The sequence below is a fragment of the Haliotis cracherodii genome, unplaced genomic scaffold (genome assembly GCF_022045235.1).
Source record: "Haliotis cracherodii isolate W230 unplaced genomic scaffold, xgHalCrac1.p SCAF_6, whole genome shotgun sequence".
NCBI classification, from domain to species: Eukaryota; Metazoa; Mollusca; class Gastropoda; order Lepetellida; family Haliotidae; genus Haliotis; species Haliotis cracherodii.
This window is the reverse complement of record NW_027266319.1, coordinates 12,495,696-12,514,531: the sequence shown is the minus strand read 5'-3', so window position 1 is coordinate 12,514,531 and position 18,836 is coordinate 12,495,696. Positions and strand designations below refer to the sequence as shown.

At 36.9% G+C, this 18,836-nt stretch overlaps 2 protein-coding genes across 2 annotated transcripts in view; one reads left to right on the top strand and one right to left on the bottom strand.

The window, feature by feature from the left end:
• The window catches only part of LOC139445311 (E3 ubiquitin-protein ligase HUWE1-like), a 92,982-nt gene extending 82,530 nt beyond the window's left edge, over positions 1 to 10,452 (bottom strand). Inside the window, exons 1-2 of the mRNA XM_071226434.1 lie at positions 10,422 to 10,452; positions 7,762 to 7,829 (exon numbers count right to left, since the gene is read on the bottom strand). Of these exons, the coding sequence (XP_071082535.1) occupies positions 7,762 to 7,806 (45 nt within the window). The 5' untranslated portion in view covers positions 7,807 to 7,829; positions 10,422 to 10,452. The remainder of the gene's footprint in view (positions 1 to 7,761; positions 7,830 to 10,421) is intronic.
• An 84-nt stretch (positions 10,453 to 10,536) lies between these two features.
• Positions 10,537 to 17,858, top strand: LOC139446068 (zinc finger protein 354B-like). Its single transcript, XM_071227339.1, has 2 exons — positions 10,537 to 10,620; positions 16,498 to 17,858. Exon 2 carries the CDS (start codon positions 16,574 to 16,576, stop codon positions 17,837 to 17,839), a length of 1,266 nt encoding a protein of 421 aa, XP_071083440.1. The 5' UTR covers positions 10,537 to 10,620; positions 16,498 to 16,573; the 3' UTR covers positions 17,840 to 17,858.
• Positions 17,859 to 18,836: the final 978 nt, after the last annotated feature.

The following is an 18,836-nucleotide window of genomic DNA, read 5'->3' as shown; positions in this document are numbered from 1 at the left end:
CAGTATTTAGTATTTACAAGTATTAAAGCGAATATTAATCATGTTTACAATAAGGATTGACAACCAGAGATAGTGTTCCCTGATAATTTCAGGTTCTGACAGCATTGCAATACCAGCACAAATTTTGAAGAGGAATGCAATTCTTTTGCCAATAAGTGATATCGTGACAAATTCAAACAAAGTGTAAACCTTAAGAAAACCTAATAAAACACTAATAAGCTCCCATGGCGATATTTGCTAATATATTGGCTAGTGAATAATCCCAATTAGCACCCCTTCCAACTGATCAATGTACACAAGACTTATTTATTCGCATATAATACACACTTGTGTGTTATATGCACCCTTAATTATGGGCAATTAAATTCTGGAAAATATATCTCTCATATATAAACATTTCAGGCTGTCAGCATAAACCATGACATTTATCTTTCAACTCTGTTTTTTTCACCCAAATAATATTCTAATAAGAGCCCCCTATTTCTAATTTGGAGTGCGCTCTGGGTGCTTATTAAGATGAATACGGTATCTGCCAACAACATCACCCAAAGATAACAGAAGTGTTCAAACATGAAACAATAAAAAAGGATTTGGTGAGTAGATTTAGTTTCTGGTTTCATGTGGGTTGGTTTTGCTTCATATGTAATTCTAATCTAAACAATGATTTCAACGGATAGCCATGATAACAGAGGTAACTTAAGCAATGTTGCTAAAAGCCATGGTCTGTAAATAACACTGAAACCAAGTGACGTGTTGCAAAAAATCTTATCATGGTTATGTGCAACACCTATGTCAACATGGTCATTTTTTGGTCTGCTGGGAACCACTTTCATATTTTATTTACAAATCCTACATTCACATTTGGCATCAATCCTTCAGAAAGCAGCAACCTATTGTTTCTGAAATGTTCACCTGTAGTGATCCACGACAAATAACCTGATGCTTTTGTCATCCATCATTTGTTTTGTTTGTCTGTTGTCTAAAGTCGCACTAGCAATATTCCAGCTGTATTCAGGTGGCGGTCATGCCTTCAGGATGTTCATGGTACAATGCAGCATAAGAAATTGGTATTAGTCCTCAAGTCCTTGCCAAACTGCTCAATACGGCAATAGTTAAGGTATCACAAGGACTGGTAGAAATTGGCCCTTTTTAAGGGTTTTACTATATGTTATCATTATAAGGACTAGTGGACAAAAACTGATAGTTTCTACCGCTGCAATGACATGCAATCAACCAAATCACTGAGTCTGACCACCTGATTCATCGAGATTAGGTTGCTTAGGAGCAATTCTAACCCACAGGGGGTTTGATATTTACATAATTTTGTGTTTTCTAAAATGTGACTTTATGTGTATGATTCTGGGCTGTATCACTTAAAAATGGCAACAGATTTACTCAAAATATGTTGTTAAAGGTTGTTACACTACAGTTTGAGTTGCACATTGAAAATATAAACACACCGTAAGACATTTTCAAATGCTACCTTGTAGACAAGGTCATCTGAAAAGATGGAAGCAAATTGCCTCACTATCACAAGTCTTTCTGGCTGAAGGGCGACAATCGAGCTTCCCTTGATATCGAAATAATCTACTTTTGATTAATGCTCATATAAGAAAAAGACAACAAGGATTGCCTTATTTCCCTCTGAATCTTTAATCACTATCAAATAACAAGTAGGCCAAACACACATCACACCCTTGCCATCATCCAAGCACACAATGCAGTGAAATAACCCCGAACACAGATTCCAAACCTCAAAAGCAATCAAATTCTAATTCATGACTGATTTCAATTTTGCCTGTTGTGTACATACTGTCAATGTTTAACAATTTATATGGGGGTTCACTTTCAATTAATCAGAGTTGAAAGTAGAACTTAACCAACCTACTGATCAAATCGATGAGAAAGAATAGAATACAAACTCTCCAACAGGGAATCATATAAACATGCTAAGTCTGTATAGTCAGATTTTCTCGATTTTTTGGTTTACAGTTATTTCTGCACAAAAATCCTGGTCAGTATTATGAAGAGGGGAAAATAAGCAAAAAAAGGAAAACAAATTTCTTTCAGATTTTACACTTATTTGGGCTGCAACGATTACACAATGAGGTGAATACGATACATATCACAAATATAGGATATCGAATACGAATATTTTTATTCACAAATGCAACAAGTCAGTACTTGATGTATTATTTATTATGTTCAATGAAAAATACAGTGATCGCTTGCTACAATGCTACCTTTGGGGTCCAAATAATTGATGAGCGTTTTAGACAATCAGCCATTTAACCGAGGTGGGGTTGTACATGACCCACACAACAGACTACTGCATGGCTTGTACATATTCCATTTAGCATACCGTATCTAATAAACGCCCACGGCGATATTTGCTAATATATTGGCTAGTGAACAATCCCAATTAGCACCCCTTCCGATTGATTAATGTAAACAAGACTTATTTATTCGCGTATAATACGCACTCGTTATATGCACCCTTAATTATGGGCAATGAAATTCCTTGAAAAATATATCTGTCGTACATAAACATTTCAGGCTGTCACCATAAACCACGAAATATATCTTTCAACTCAACTTTTTTTCACCAAAATAATATTCTAACTTGAGAGCGCCCTGGGCGCTTATTACGTCGAATACGGTTTCTTGCTTTGATAAATAACAGATAACTTCAAGTCAAAAACACTCTGTAAAATTATCTGTTGTAAATATTTGATTCTAGTGACCACAAATAACGAATTCAATTCATGAAGGGATATGGTTCGAATCACTGAATTCATGAATGAATCGTAACGGCTCTAATACTTATTCTTCAACAAAAAAGAAGTGAGCACAGCTCACATATCCCTGTTATCCCCGCTGGTCAACAACAAATAGTAAATAGTTTGTTAATTAATGAAATATACCTGTTGCTTTAAGTCAGAGGAACTGCCCTTTCCTTTGTAACCCCATGAGGATGCATTATGTTTGAAAAGAACAAATATATCTAGTGTGGGATAATCAATGCTTAGCATAACATACATTCTTGGAATCCTTTGATACTGGAAATTAACTACAAAGCATGACGCATACTTATTATACATTGAATGAAAAAGAGCAAAAGAGAAAACTTTCAGAATCTATATAAAAGATAAAAAACAATCACAGTGGTTAATGTAGCAAGTTTGCTGGAGCTAGGATACATAATGTTGTACACATGGATCATACAAAAACTCAAAATTTGTTTCACCATGATTCCATGGAAACTGCAAAAATAAAAAAATTCAGAATCTTCAAACTAGCAAAAGGCACAAGTACTCATTGTGGTAAATGTGTGTAGTAAGCTTAATGAAGCTAGGATGCATAGTTAAAAACATGGGCTGTACAAAACACACACCCTAAAAGTTTAAGTTTCTTAATGTTTCCATGGAAACAGCAAAAATTAAAAAGTTCAGAATCTTCAAACTAGCAAAAGGCACAAGTACTCATTGTGGTAAATGTGTGTAGCAAGTTTTGTGAAGCTAGGGTGCATGGTTAAAAAGTTATGGGCCGTACAAAAGCTCAGACGGAAGGAAGAACGAACGGACGGACAGAGGGAACGCTATATACCCCCGATTTACTAAACGGGGGTATAAAAAGCTAAACTTAATTGGAATATGTTTTGTTTAAGTAAGGATAAGAATTTATGGATGAACAACTTCTTTATTACAATTAAGAGCGACATTTCGGTGTAGGTGCTTGATAACGGTGTTAGAACCTACACCGAAACGTCGCTCTTAATTGTAATAAAGAAGTTGTTCATCCATAAATTCTTATCCTTACTTCGTACTCCAACTTCTAAATGCCTATCAAAGAAGTTATGTTTTGTTTGTTTGCTTGCACTATTCCAGCTATATGACGGCGGTCTGTAAACAATCAAATCTGGACCAGACAATCCAGTGACTAACATCCTCAGCATCAATCCATGCAATTGGGATCAATGACATGCATCAAACACCGTGAGCAGTGTGTTGGTTGGGCTTGCTTCACTGGTCTTGTAGTGAACATTTTGTATGCATGCCTTCCTTATAAACTAAGTTTGCATTCACAGCAAAAAAAAAAGCAATCTTTTCAGTTTCTATTCGTCTGAACTTTTCAATATTTTCCATAACATCTGTAAAGCTATATACATGATATAATTAACAGAATGTGTGGTAAATATCAAACATAAATTAACATGGTACTCAACCATGCCTGCTAATCATTTTATGTCATATTTCAAAGAAGAAAACACGTAAACATGAAAATGTCAAAAGGTTTAACAGAGTAAGGGTGTTTCCATTTCAACAATCCGTCACATGCACTCTGACCAGGTGACAAATTGATTACTTGTAGTGGCATAAATAATAACCCATGCAACAACTATATATAGCCAACGCGAAGAAGTCCACATCAAGTAACATCAGTGTTCTGCCAAGAAACTGAACAAGGACAGGGACCCCTTCAGGATAAAAACATGGGGTCATTTTCAAAACTTATGGGGCCACACTCTGAGAGATCATAAAAATAACCCATAAAATCTGATATGCAGGTTACGAATGCAGAATCCACATCGACATGTAATGCTAGCGATACATAAAATGTTTTCTATGGCTTCTGATGTAATGTTATGTATTGCTGCAACTACGTCTGATGTCATATTTTGTCTCAACAGCTTGTTTGTGATCACCATTAGCATGTCTCTTCAAGGTACTCGTTCCAAAATAATCATTTAGATTTAGAAAAGAAAATTAAAATTGATCCATCTCTGAAGATTTTTCCAGCTGTCAGCTCTTTATCAGTGTCCCTCGTTATTGCTCCTTTCAATATAGCACTAACTCGGTAATAGCGCTTGGTAACGCATGGCTCACAAAATGTACTTACATTTTTAATAAACTCAAGTTTTGCACTGACACAATGTATTCACCCCATCTCAAAAAACATTATCAGCTGATCACCACGAGTATGAACACCGCAAATACCAGTCATCAAATCCGAACTGAAGTAGGAAAATTAATTCCTTTATTATACTATCTGGTTATCAAAAGTGTTCATTGTATATCTGGACTAATGTTTGCAATTTATTTTACTGATTTTATTCAAAATTTCATTCAATATTGTTCACATTAATTTCGGCGAAATTGTGTGTGAAGTGATAGTAGATCGCACAATTCACCATTATTTACAGTAACCATGGTCAGATTACCGCTATTGCCACATTTAAACTAACTTTAGTTGCCAGAGAATTGATACATCTATCACAAATGCCATACTTTGACTTGTTATAAGTCATATTTGTGGCAATTTAACTATTATGTCAACATAACGTTTTCGCAATCGAAATACAAGTAGCGCAGAAAGTCCCTATGGTGATACATGTAGTGCGGGAATTCTTTACAGTGACTGGTCAAATTGTTACATACGTGAAAATATCCTGCAATAGCAATCAGCAGTAACAAAATGATACGCTTTTAATTCTTATACTTTCAAATATATACTGCAAAAGCTGAAACTAAAATAACACGATATTGCAATATATTATTAGTATGTATAAAATAATAATTCAGATACAATTTCTTCCAACCATTACCTCCAAATTCTTTGAAGTTGTATCATTGGGTACTTTTTAACAGAATCACCAGTAGACTGGGAGACAACGTGTGTAGAGCTGATTGCTATTTCCAGAAGCTACACACAGTAATCTTTATCTCTGCATATACAACAATGCCTTGGAGAGCAGGGAATATAATTTAATACAATATTTTTTGTTGAAAAAAGTTTGATATACCTGTCTGTTCAAATGAATTTGCTGAAGGGATACAATGTGTTTTACTTCAAGCGCATAACACTCAATAAATGTTTTTTTTTACACTGTGAATCATACAGAACTACTATTCTAATCTTTTTTCCAACTCTGAAAAGTGCATTGTAGATCGTGTTAGGTAGGCAGTGCATGTGCTGTTGGTCATCTACCCCCTACAACTCCGCCTTGGTTATACCGCTGATCGTCTACAACGCTCATCAATTATTTGGACCCAAAGGTAACACCGTAGGGAGGGATAATTGCACAATGTGTAAGCTTGATTCTGATTCAACCATTTGAGACGTTCAGCCAATAAAGGTGCAGAGAGCAATATGAGACACAAAAAAGAGGAAGTTTACATTCAATAATTGAAACAGCTGTGTGAGTGATATAAAATATTTTTTAAGACCCTTAATGTCCCCTATAATTTCACAAAATAATCCCAACTACCTGAATGAGCCCAGTGTCTACTGAGCGTAAATATTATGCGCCAATTAAAACATTATTGTGGGAATACCTCGAGGCCGCAGCCTTGGCAGAACAATGTAACGTATACAAGTCCATATATAACTGCCTAAATTTACTGGAAAAGAAGAAGCGAGACACACTGTATGAACAGAAGTTTGACTGTTTGGTTTTATCAGCGTTAGAAATTGGCACTAGTCCTATAGTCCTTGCCAAACTGCCCAATGGTAAAGGTATCATTAGGACTAGTAGAAATTTGCCCTTTTTAAGGGTTTTGCTATATGTTATCATTATAAGGACTAGTGGACGAAAACTGTTAGATTCTAACCCTGTTTATGTTTACTAAACTATACATTTAATCATTTAAGCCTCAAAAACAAATTTCACAACCCTCCTAAAAAGTGTATTTGTATCCAGAAAACACCCAGTATGTTGGCAGAAGGGAATTGAGTCCTAATGCTAGGACAATACACAGATGCATTAGTGGATCACAATTTTTTCACTTTAAGATACAAGTATTGATCACAGTCACACAGCAAGTAAAAATATTGATTCCACCTTAAATGATTGCTCTTATAACTGTTACACCAAACACTAATTATTTAGTAGTGAAAACAGAAATATTTTCATTCAGCACCAACTGTAAATCGTCAGTGTGCCAGGAATTTGGCCATCCTGTCTATGAGAAAGATGGATTATGCACCATGGATGAGAGCACAAATTTCTATAATATTCCCTGATGTATACTCTGAGCTCAGGGATGCTAGTGCACAGCTATGTAAAGCAGATCAGTACATAGATGTGATTTCACAGCTGAGCTCTTCACTTATTTACATCAAAGAATGACATAATGAGAATCTATTCCTTGAGTGGGAATCACTTCACAAATTATAATCAATCATCACTTTGTGAGGTGAGGTGAAATGGGATTTAACGTCGCATCCAAGATTATTGCACTCATATAGCGACGTGCATATACGTGTGTGTTTGTGTGGCTGCTTGTACTAGTCCGGACTGATGCCGATTTATAGTGCTAGCTCAATGAGATACCATGCCGCAGTTTAACATGAATACCCCACTCAGACACAGTATACTGACTCCGAGCCGACCAGTCCTTGTTTTAGCCCCTTAATGCTGAGCGCCAGACAGGGTAACAACAAGTACCATCTTTTAACATCTTTTGGTATGACGCGGTCGGGGATGGAACCCCGGGCTCTCCGGGCGGACGCTCTACCACTAAACCACAGTGGCGGTCCCAATCATCACTATGAGGCCAATTGTCTCCTAATGATTGAATCTGTTCAAAATTAAGCATAACGTCTAGGGGTCCTAGTCAATACTTAGACTGATGTTAAAGGTGAAAAATTGTGAGGTGTCACTTGATTTAAATACAATAGCAGGGTCAATTGTCCTTTCAATTGTTGATGCAAAAATATTTTAAACACATTAGTTTGATTAAATATTGAATCTTATCTTACCACTTCAGTTGAAGACTTCTTCAACTTTGACCTGTCAATCTTCATCTTGACATCAATAACATGGATAACTGCAAAAACAAAGAAAAGTGATCATCCTAAAATACAATGTAAGTCTGATCTGTACAGTTCTCTCTATATCCCAATATGCGCGTTCATGGTTTGCCCTGATGCATAAAACCTGCACATTTGATGCAATCTAAGTAGAAAATACGCAATATCATTTCCCTATTGTGACAGTCATGACGCAGATCATTCAAATTGTCAAAATCAATTAATTGTACCATACTGTCGGAACATTAAAATTTGAACGGACATATCCCTTGACAATAAAATATGACTGATATCAACTTTGTCTAATGTTCCTGCCATGGGGCAGTGAATTTACTATGGACAAATGGCAAAAGGACTTTTTCATAATTACATAACCTTTTCATAGAACATCCTTCTAAACCTGTACCAATTTAGGAACATTTAGGACAAATTGGATGACAACCTGACAGTCAATGAATTTTTTTAAGATAGCATTTAGAATTCTTTAATGAATGAGATAAGTTAAAATTGTTCAAGGCTTTCACACTTATGTAGCAATGTGTGTGGGTGTCTGCATGTCTAGACTAATGTCAGTTTTATAGTGCTAGCCTACCAAGATAACATGACCCAGTATAATAAGAATACCTCACTCAGACACACCATACTGACTCTGAGCCGACCAGTCTTTGTTGTAGGCCCTTAATCATGTTAACACTAACACCAGGCAGGGTAACAATAAGTACCATCTATTAAAGTGATTTCGCATAATGCTGCCTGGAGACTGTCTCTGAACAAGCAACCTTCTACTCACCGAGCAGATGCTCTATCCACTAGACCACAGAGAGAGTTTATAATGAAAATGAAGCCAATGGGGTTTCTGTTGTACACTAATACCTTTAAATCTGCTACAAACATCAAAGTTTGGTAAGACAATATTTCTCTGGGGTGTTGAAATCTTAAAAAAATGTTTATATCGCCAGACAAGTAGAATGACAAAATATAATTTCTGTTATCAACTGCCATGATGGTTCCATGTTGTTGACTTTGTTTTGTTCAATCAATGAAAAAACTTCATTAAATGCATGTAAATCAATGATAATGAATATGTTTTATAGTGTAACTAATTACAGATCAAAGACATGAATGAACAGTTTTATTACAAATTTGATAAAGCATACTTTTATCCCATAACAGCATCAATACAGAGTTACTGATCCATCAACGATGAAAATGGAAATAAATGTGCATTGGCACATTACTAGCTAGCATGCTGATTAACAAATATTCACTGTAATGTGGAATTAATTTTCAAAGAAAATATGCCATCATATTCTTTCATACAATGAGTCTGATAGATTTAACATCGCTTAAAGCGTCATTCCTTCCACAGGCTGTCATAGAATCACATGAGTTATTAACATAACTCGTTGATTAAGAGTTGGAAGTTAACACTAGCCTGGAGCTAGTACAAATTCCCCCATTGTTCTAACATTACAAGTGCATCCAACCTGGGCTAGTAAAGCTTTTCAGTTTAGTTCTAATCCTTTGATTCATTCAACGCACTTAAATGCCTAATTTGTTTGTTTGTTCGTTGTTTAAGGCTACACTCAGCAATTAATATTCCAGCTTTATGACAGTGGTCTGTAAAATATCAACTCTAGACCAGACAATCCAGTGATTGACATCAAAAGCATCGATCCACGCAATTGGGATACGATGACATTCATCAACCAAGTCAGCGAGCCCGACCACCAAATCCCGTTAGTCGCTTCACAAATCTCTACTGGTCGTTCCGATCATTGATCATGATATAAAAAACACCTGCCAACAGGCAACACATGACAGCAACATTGAAAATAAGAAGACAATGATACTCTCTGGTTTTGTTTACAGTAGATAATATGTAATTGTAAGGATTCTAGGGTCTGTAATCCTTAATATGAAGATTTTAACAAGGAGACCTTTACTTGACCATGGACAGCTTAAAATTTGATTGATCATTCAGTAGTTTGTTACCGGTTGGACATCTATCTTTACACACGTTTTCTTGTTCCTGTATCTAAACCGTAATCATGGCAATGAGCAATTTCAATCACTGCTACCACCTCCCGGTTTGAAGAATTCTAACCTGAAATGCTATGTAATCCACAACACTTTCAAGATAGATTTTTTTTATTGATAACAAATATAAAACTTGTTTAAACGCTTCAAGAAACTACAAATACGCGTGTTTGATGAGATAGCAAATTTGTGCACGTGGTCAGTTCAGCGTTAGGCTAGTATTCCGCATAGCAAATCTTCTAAAAATAGCCACACGTGGAAGTTGCAGGAAGTAAAAGAGAAAATAAATTACAAAAGCGCAAATCAAACGGACCGACACAAATTCTATCTGATATGATAAATTCGTTGTCATAATGGAAAGGAAAAACCAAATCAACGGTGACTGAGCGTAAAATTATGGCGGAAAAATGCCATCGAATGCGACATTTTCGTCAAACACAAAATGACTCAAATTCGTGTACATTGTTGCAAATATATTACAAGATAACAAATGATCGAATTGTAATCGTGAATTCGTTAGCGTTAGAAGGTTTGAGGCCGATGAACATCTGGTAGTTTCTATTACGAACCTGCAGTCAGACGGCAGCCATGTTTTGAAGCTAGTTGCCCGGATGAAAATTTAGCGGACGTCGCTTACATCAACCCCAAATGAATAATTTGTTGAAAGTGATGTAAGTGGCCAAAGAAGCGCCTGATATGGTAGGAGTTAATTTGCATTATTCGCAGCTAGTTGGCGATAATTTGACAGCAAGATTTATGCGGTTAATTGTAAGTGTAAAAGATTCCCTCCTACGGTTTCATTTTCAACCCAGGCTTTATCGGAACGTAGCCTATGACGCGCCCAAAATGGCATCGTCAGCTATCGTTTCAGTTTTCGCACACTCGTTAGAATTTAGCTATAAGCGTGTATGCCTATCATGTGAATCTTAATTGATTGAGCAATTGGTTTATTTTTGCTTGGACACGCGTCCTAATTAACGGACGTCTATCATTGGACATGGTTATCTCATGCCCCTGCGGTTAAAGCGATAGCTTGGGAGTAATTGCCATTCCCATTAGGGCTGGGACGGGTAACTCGGGTACCCGGGTCGGCTGGGTACTGAGTAGGACCCGGGTACCTACAGGACTACCTGGACCAGTTAGTCACGTGATATATTGTTTAATGACAAAAAATATCTGGAACTCTATGATTACACTATAAGTCATACATGTTCGCATTTCTTTCTGATCATGCACCCATTTCTTCTGACTTTTCATATCTTTGAATAAAGATATAACTTGAGTCAACTTCAGTGTATGCATGACCAGATTGTTTGATACATGTATCTAAATACGTTTTGCCTGTGCGATGTTAAAAAATGCCCAATCGGACATTTTGTACCTATCTCTTGAGACCTACAGTGGGTACCCGGGTCGGGTCGGGTCGGGTAATAGGGGGGTGGGTACCCGGGTAGTAAATTCGGACTTGTCCCAGCCCTAATTCCCATGTGGTCTTTCGAATCAAAACCCACTGGCAAATCCAGTATACATGTAGTATCAGTCTAGCCGTTAATGATTGTCCTAATAACACACACATTTTGTTTGTGAAGTGTTAAACGCTGTACTCAGCAATATTCCAGCTATATGACAGCTTCTTTAATAATCGACTGTGGACCACACAATTTAGTGATTGACTTGAGCATCGATCCACACTATTAGCGTATTGGCTAAGTCACAGAGCCTGACTAACATTTTTGTCACCTGTCAAGCGTTAAATTGCTTGGGACTTATATTCTTGCCAGAATCCCCACAAGTAAACTACACATAGACAATGTTCGTTTTCCTTCCACACATGGTACTAATTACAATGTCTAGATTGGAAATGGATAAAAAAAACTTCTCTGATTTCCTATTTGCAAACCCAAAGTTGTGACGTCATGTCAAATTTAAAAAAACTACTTGCATTAATGTATTTGAGTATTGTTTTTGATTTAAAGGGAAAGAACACTCAAACTCTCAGTTGTCTGGCCGGCACCATTTTACAGCACATATGTGTACGTGAACAAAAACATTTTCATATTTCGTCAAGAATTGTGAAAATTGGTTTCTCTATATTCTCACAGTAACACTGATTGAATCCCTGCCTGCCTATTGTCACATGTTCTGTGTATTTCTAGATATTTTCTCTAACTGATGTCTCCCTTGCATTTTAAAGTGAGAAGGGAAGTTATTTTTTTGAGCACCCAATATCCAACAGTTACCTACATGTACTGAGACACTTATTTGCGTAATTTAATTTGTTTTTCATTTTTGGCAAAATGGCCACAAAAATCAAATTAAGTTGATCTGCGTATTTAGGCATGAGATAATCAAACACAACAATCTCCTTGTACGGGTTCGATTCTCATTTGATCTATTTGGAGATGGACTTGCGCAGAAAAAAATACATCAGTTCTGATTTACAGTTAAAGTTGAATCATTGTGTTCAAGTATAGATGAAGAAGTAGTCATGTTAATTCTTTGCCACTCAAAATCAAAACTCACCAGACTCTTATATTTGAAAATTAAGACATTCTAGTTGATTTCATGTGGCATTTCTTTCAAACTTAGTTAACAAAAAGCAATTAGCTCATTAATTTAAGACAATAAGCATGTTTACCTGCAAGTGGTGATGATATGTTCCAGGTATGTCCAGGTAATAGAATAACAGAAACAAGGAGCTCTGAAGCAATTCCAGCAGTAGACACAGAGCTACAGATAAACTGCGTATTTGCGTAAAATGACCTCCCAAAATATTCAAAACCCAATTACTTTCAATTAACTTGTATTTAGAAACGCATGCATTAAATGAAAAACTCAAATGTATAAAAACAGGACACCCAAGTACCTAATTTCCAGAAGACAATTACGCACTAATTTACTTTCAGCGTCAAACCTATATTTAGAACCGTTATATACATTTAAACCGTTTCTTTCTTTTTTAAATCTCAAAATGTTTACTCATTTTGGAAAAAAACAATAGAGATTTGAATAGATAAGTGAAAAAAATATTGGTTACCCAATGAAAACCGAATAACCCAATTAAGATAGAAACCTTTGAGACAAAACTCAATTGCTCAAAAAGTTATCTGGAGCTCTAAGACAAATGCCCAAAATCAAAACAGTGAACATATGAAGTGATACTAGAGAACAAAGAATATTTTGGAACATTACCGATGAGCCCTTTTCCCAGAAGAAGCAAATCCTTTCTATCCTCGTAGATATCCAATATGTATCCTGTTTCAGTGTTTAAAAGTTTTTAACAGTTAAGAGTTACCATAGAAACATTTCCACCTTTCAGTCAGTTAGCATGGTTAGCAAGTAAGCTGTAGGCATTAAGTGTGAAATACAGCTATTCAGTTGAATTCCAGATGTATTTTGAGACATTGATTATTCACGCTTTCAGATTGTGTAGTGATAGTTTTCTTTGGGTTGTCAATATATGTTTGCTCCTTTTGGTCTATTTTTCAACCATTGAATAGACCTTTCTTAAAACTAATTCTGCTTTAAATGTTTTTGGGGACTTCTAAATGATTACAATAAAGGATTGACATAACAATATAGTTGTTTTTTTACCGACCTTGTGTGGAAAGGCTGGAATAAATCTGTGAAACATAAAATTTTAAAAGTGTGGCCTTATTGCATTGAATGCAGTGTTAAAATACAATGTTAAAACACATCTGAATTAAAGAAAATGCAAACTTTCGAGTAAGCACATGAAAAACATAAAAACCTGCAGCAATGGCAATCACAAAAGCGGGTCTCTCTTTTATTTGTGAAGTTTAGAGTTGGTGCAACCTTGTTCATTAAAGCAGACATGACTATCACTTTTGAGAACCTGCTGACTTCGACCTTCTGTGATTCTCTCACTGATAATAAAGTTAAAGTGACTTTGTACCACAAACAGCTTGACTACGACCAACACAGCAAGTTCAAGCTTCCCTTTATCCACCTAGTTTAATGGCAATGAGTGAATCTGTAACATTCCATCAATTAGTGATTCCGGGGTAGAATAGGTCTTCAGCAACCCATGCTTGCCATAAAAGGTGACTATGCTTGTCGTAAAAGGCGACTAATGGGATCAGGTGGTCAGGCTCGCTGACTTGGTTGATGCATGTCATTGATCCCAATTGCGTGGATCGATGCTCATGATATTAATCACTGGACTGTCTGGTCCAGACTCGATTATTTACAGACTGCCGTCATATAGCTGGAATATTGCGTTAAACATGAAACCAACCAACCAACCATCAATTAGTACCAATATCTTGTTATACAACTGTAATTGAAATTGATAGGTTCCCAAAACGTACAGGGCTGTCAGCAAGAGTGAGTACTATGATCTACTGTCTTATTTCATGAAGATTCAAGACATTCTGATTTATATTTTCTTTTGCAGAAACCTCAGTGTATTCAATGCTAACAATATAAAAATAGGGGGCACGGGTGGCCCAGTCGTCTAAGGCGCCACAATTCGAAACCTATGATTGTGGGTTCGAATCCCGGTTATGTTTCTAGGTTTGTCAGCACCATACCCGTGCTCGTGGCTTTCACCAAAGTGTTATAAACCTATTCATTGGGATCGCTATTAAGTAAGAGACTTCTTTCTATAGGCATTAAAACCTATTGTGAGGTTTTACTTTCCAGTCGAGTTAAATCTCATAAACAGGGACTTTGTAATGTCCCTGGGATTTTATAGGATATTCAAGTCATATTTGCTGTAATATCCCAGGGATTTTATATAATGTCCCGGGTATTTTATTAATGTAACTTCCGTTCAGATTGTAACATGTAATGAAATGTAAAATCAAACAACATATGTTTTCTTTAAATTCCCGAGGATCGAACTCGCAACCTTCATATCTGTAGCCCAGTGAGTGTACCACGAGGCTACAGAGGTGTTGATAAGCCACACTGGTTTTTAGAATGTCCTTTTCAAGATCCGTACACCAGCAGCAGATATTTTACGCGCCTTTCCTAAGGTTCATGGAAAGTATGTTCAAAACATTAAAATGTTGAAAATGTTGTTTCAAGTTTCTTTTTTCGGTTTATAAGCATGGAAAAACACTTTCCCTCGGTTTTGGTAGACAGAGCATGCCCTGGGGGTCTGAAAAAAACATGGCGGCTTTCTACCAAAACCTCGTAAGCGTTTTTTCTCCAATACGTAAACATCTGAGACCTACATCACTTCGGGCTTTCCTCCCATATTAAGCTGACACGCCACGATATATCAGGAATACTGTTAAAAGCGGCGTTAAACCCAACTTTGTTCAGCAGTGAAAATCTAAAAATGATTGATATAAATATTCCTGTAAATATTGTGGGTATTCATTGTATGAATGCTCTTAAAATATGGAATCTGCGTCACTTGTGAAAGCATATTTTGCATTTTTTGTTGTAGAATTTTAACTTTACTGAATCGGGGAAATCAGTTCCATCAGTCATGTAATAAGTAAAAAAACATGTTTAATTAACTATGTGGTCTATACCTGTGTAGAATGTATCTCCTTGTTCCAACATTTACGGTATAGTTTTGCCCGAGACTGCATGTATGAGGATACATATTTGTTTAAATTATTTTAGAATTGATTCGAAGCTGTTTTATGCTGCATTTATGACTTGAAAAGGTCAAGGGTAAAAATGTTTTTATACAATATGACTCTATAGTGATGGTTGCTTTTTCATCTACATGGGTTTTTCTTTTAGAACCTTTTACTCAATGGGTTTTAACTTCAGTTTTGGGGTTCAGCTTGCTCTTAATAGTAGACCTCGCATGTTTAAATTGTCAAATATTTGGTCTCATCAAAGCCTTGAGAGTGTACGTAAGACCTTTGGTTTCACATTGTAAGTTTTTATCATCTTGAATAGGTATTCTGCAAAAAGGAACCTTTTTTTCTTCTGTTGGTTTTTTCTTTCGACCATCCCTCTCTGGGAAAACCTTTGAGATGTGATACAAAAAACTAGTAAGGACACCCTTATGATGTTAGTTTTTTTTCAATTTTCAAGCATATTCGTACACAAACAACTTAAAATGATGTGGGTTTAAATGATTTATCTTGCATGTTTTACACAAATACACGGCTATCTGAAGCACAGAACAAGCACACTGTTTCACACAAGATGAACATGTATTCTTGTAATGTTACTTTATTATATACTAGGAGGTGTGATATCGTCATCTGAGGTGAAACAAATTCTGCATCCCTGGGCATGCAAGAATCTTGGGATGGTTCTAATTAAAAATTCACCCTAATTATGATGCTAGGTTTGTCAGCACTACACCTGAGTTGATAAATGTCTAAGACTTGAATCACTTGGGGCTTTTTTGTCAGTTGGTTCGCAATGTATACAGTCGAAATTAACTGTAGGTGGCAGGAGAAAAATATTAAATTCGACTTTCAGATACATTTTTACTATTAAGGAAAAAGTACCTTGGTTGGTTTGTTGTTTAACAAAGAAACCTAGAAACACAATTAGGGCAAATCTTGGATTCAAACTAATGATCATAGGTTCCCGGCATGCCAAAGGGACACAACTCAAACTGTAGTGCTTTAGATGACATACCTCCAGAAATAAAAGCTGGAAGAACAGTTGTCTGGTGTTAATTTTGGATTCTCTTTTTCACAGGTATCAGATGTGTTTGTGACATGTTGGAAGTGAGGGAAGAACGACTGTGAACTACTTCCCACCAGTGGGTCCTGATATGGAGGCGTCACAATCTCCCAACTTTCTCCAGCCCTTTTCACCTGGGCTTGATCCATCAGACCTGCCGTCAACCATGATACAGGACATTGACCTCCATCTTGAATGTGACGATGATGGCAACTTCTGTCTTCCAGCAGTTGCCGATAGCAACAATGTCCTTTCTCATTCAGTGATCGGTCAGAATGTAAATCTCAGTGTGACATTCCCAGTCCCAAAACAAACTGAAAAAGCTGTATCAGTGTTTAGTTGTTCGCAGTGTGACCAAACTTACAGCAAACACAGTAAGCTGGCTAAGCATTTGCTTCAAGTCCATGAGATAGAAAAGAATTTTCAGTGTACAGTTTGTTCTTTTGCAACAACATCCACAAGATTGTTGAGACGCCATTTTGTCAGGAAGCATGTCACAAAAAGTGGGGAGAAATTTCGTGAATCAAGAAAATGTCCATCTTCTTCAGATCAGTTAGAGAGTGACAAATTGTGTTTTACTGCTACAACTGCTGATTCCACTGGGAATACAAACCTTCAATCACAGAGTTCTGAAAATGACGAAAAGTCTGCATTTGACACCGAACATTCAAATGAACTGGAAAGCAGAGCTGGTTTGAATGTAACAAAGTTAAAAACATCCCATGATGAAGAAGACAGTAAAGAGCAGCGGTTTGATTTCATGTGTTCTGAGTGTGCATACAGGGGAATCACACAAAAACAACTAAAGATGCACTTTGCAATTATTCATGATCCATCACGGGAGATTTATAACTGTCATGTTTGTGAATACTCATGCAAACAGAAACGCACTTTTATCATCCACCAAAGAATGCACAAAAATGAAAAGCCGTTTAAATGTGATTTCTGTCAAAAATCGTTTTTTGCCATGTCGACCCTGAAACGACATGCATTGATCCATGCAACCGACAGACAGCATAACTGTCCCTTTGAAAACTGTTGTCAGGTGTTTAGGTACAAGGACTTGCTGAGGTCTCACATTTCTAAAGTCCACAAGAAGTGTAAGGGCGACAACCTGACCAACGATCCAGAGCAGCAGGTATCACCATCCAAGTCAGAGAGTAACCACAAGAAAAAAACTCTGTTTGCCTGCAGTTGGAAAGGATGTGAAAAATCATTCCGAGACAACTATAATCTGAAGTGTCATTACTGCTTGCATACAGGGGAGAAACCGTTAAAGTGTCCACGCTGTGAATTTAAGTGTGTGCAACAAGCCTCCTTGAACTGTCATGTGAAGAAAATGCATTGTGAATTATAAATCATGATTTTAGTATATCTTGTCCTGATCAGAATTATCGTTGTTGCTGAGGGTGTATTGGATAAAAGAATGTCAAGAATAAAGTATGCAGACCTTAGTTTTTTGATAATGTTACTTTTCTTTGAGTATTTTTCAGGGACACACATGGTAAAATTGTTTACTGATGAATGCACTCTTGGTTCCTGAAGAATGCACCCTTGGTTACTGCAGGATGCACCCCTGGTTGCTGAAGAATGCACCCTTGGTTGCTGAAGAATGCACTCTTGGTTACTGAAGAATGTACTCTTGGTTACTGAAGAATGCACCCTTGGTAACTGAAGAATGCAAACGTGGTTGCTGAAGAATGCACCCTTGGTTGCTAAAGGATGCACTCTTGGTTACTACAGGATGCACCCTTGGTAACTGAAGAATGCACCCTTGGTTCCTGAATAATGCACCCTTGGTTGCTTAAGAATGCACTCTTGGTTACTACAGGATGCACCCTTAGTTGCTGAAGAATGTTCTCTTGGTTACTACAGGATGCACCCTTGGTTGCTGAAGAATGCACTCTTGGTAACTACAGGATGCACCCTTGGTAACTGAAGAATGCACCCTTGGTTCCTGAATAATGCACCCTTGGTTGCTTAAGAATGCACTCTTGGTTACTACAGGATGCACCCTTAGTTGCTGAAGAATGTTCTCTTGGTTACTACAGGATGCACCCTTGGTTGCTGAAGAATGCACTCTTGGTTACTACAGGATGCACCCTTGGTAACTGAAGAATACACCCTTGGTTGCTGAATAATGCACCTTTGGTTGCTTAAGAATGTTCTCTTGGTTACTACAGGATGCACCCTTGGTTGCTGAAGAATGTTCTCTTGGTTACTACAGGATGCACCCTTGGTAACTGAAGAATGCACTCTTGGTTACTACAGGATGCACCCTTGGTAACTGAAGAATGCACCCTTGGTACCTGAATGATGCACCTTTGGTTGCTTAAGAATGTTCTCTTGGTTAC

What these genes read in the sequence shown, in the direction of transcription:
- LOC139446068 (XM_071227339.1), top strand. Translation starts at nt 16,574, where the DNA reads ATGGAGGCGTCACAATCTCCCAACTTTCTCCAGCCCTTTTCACCTGGG.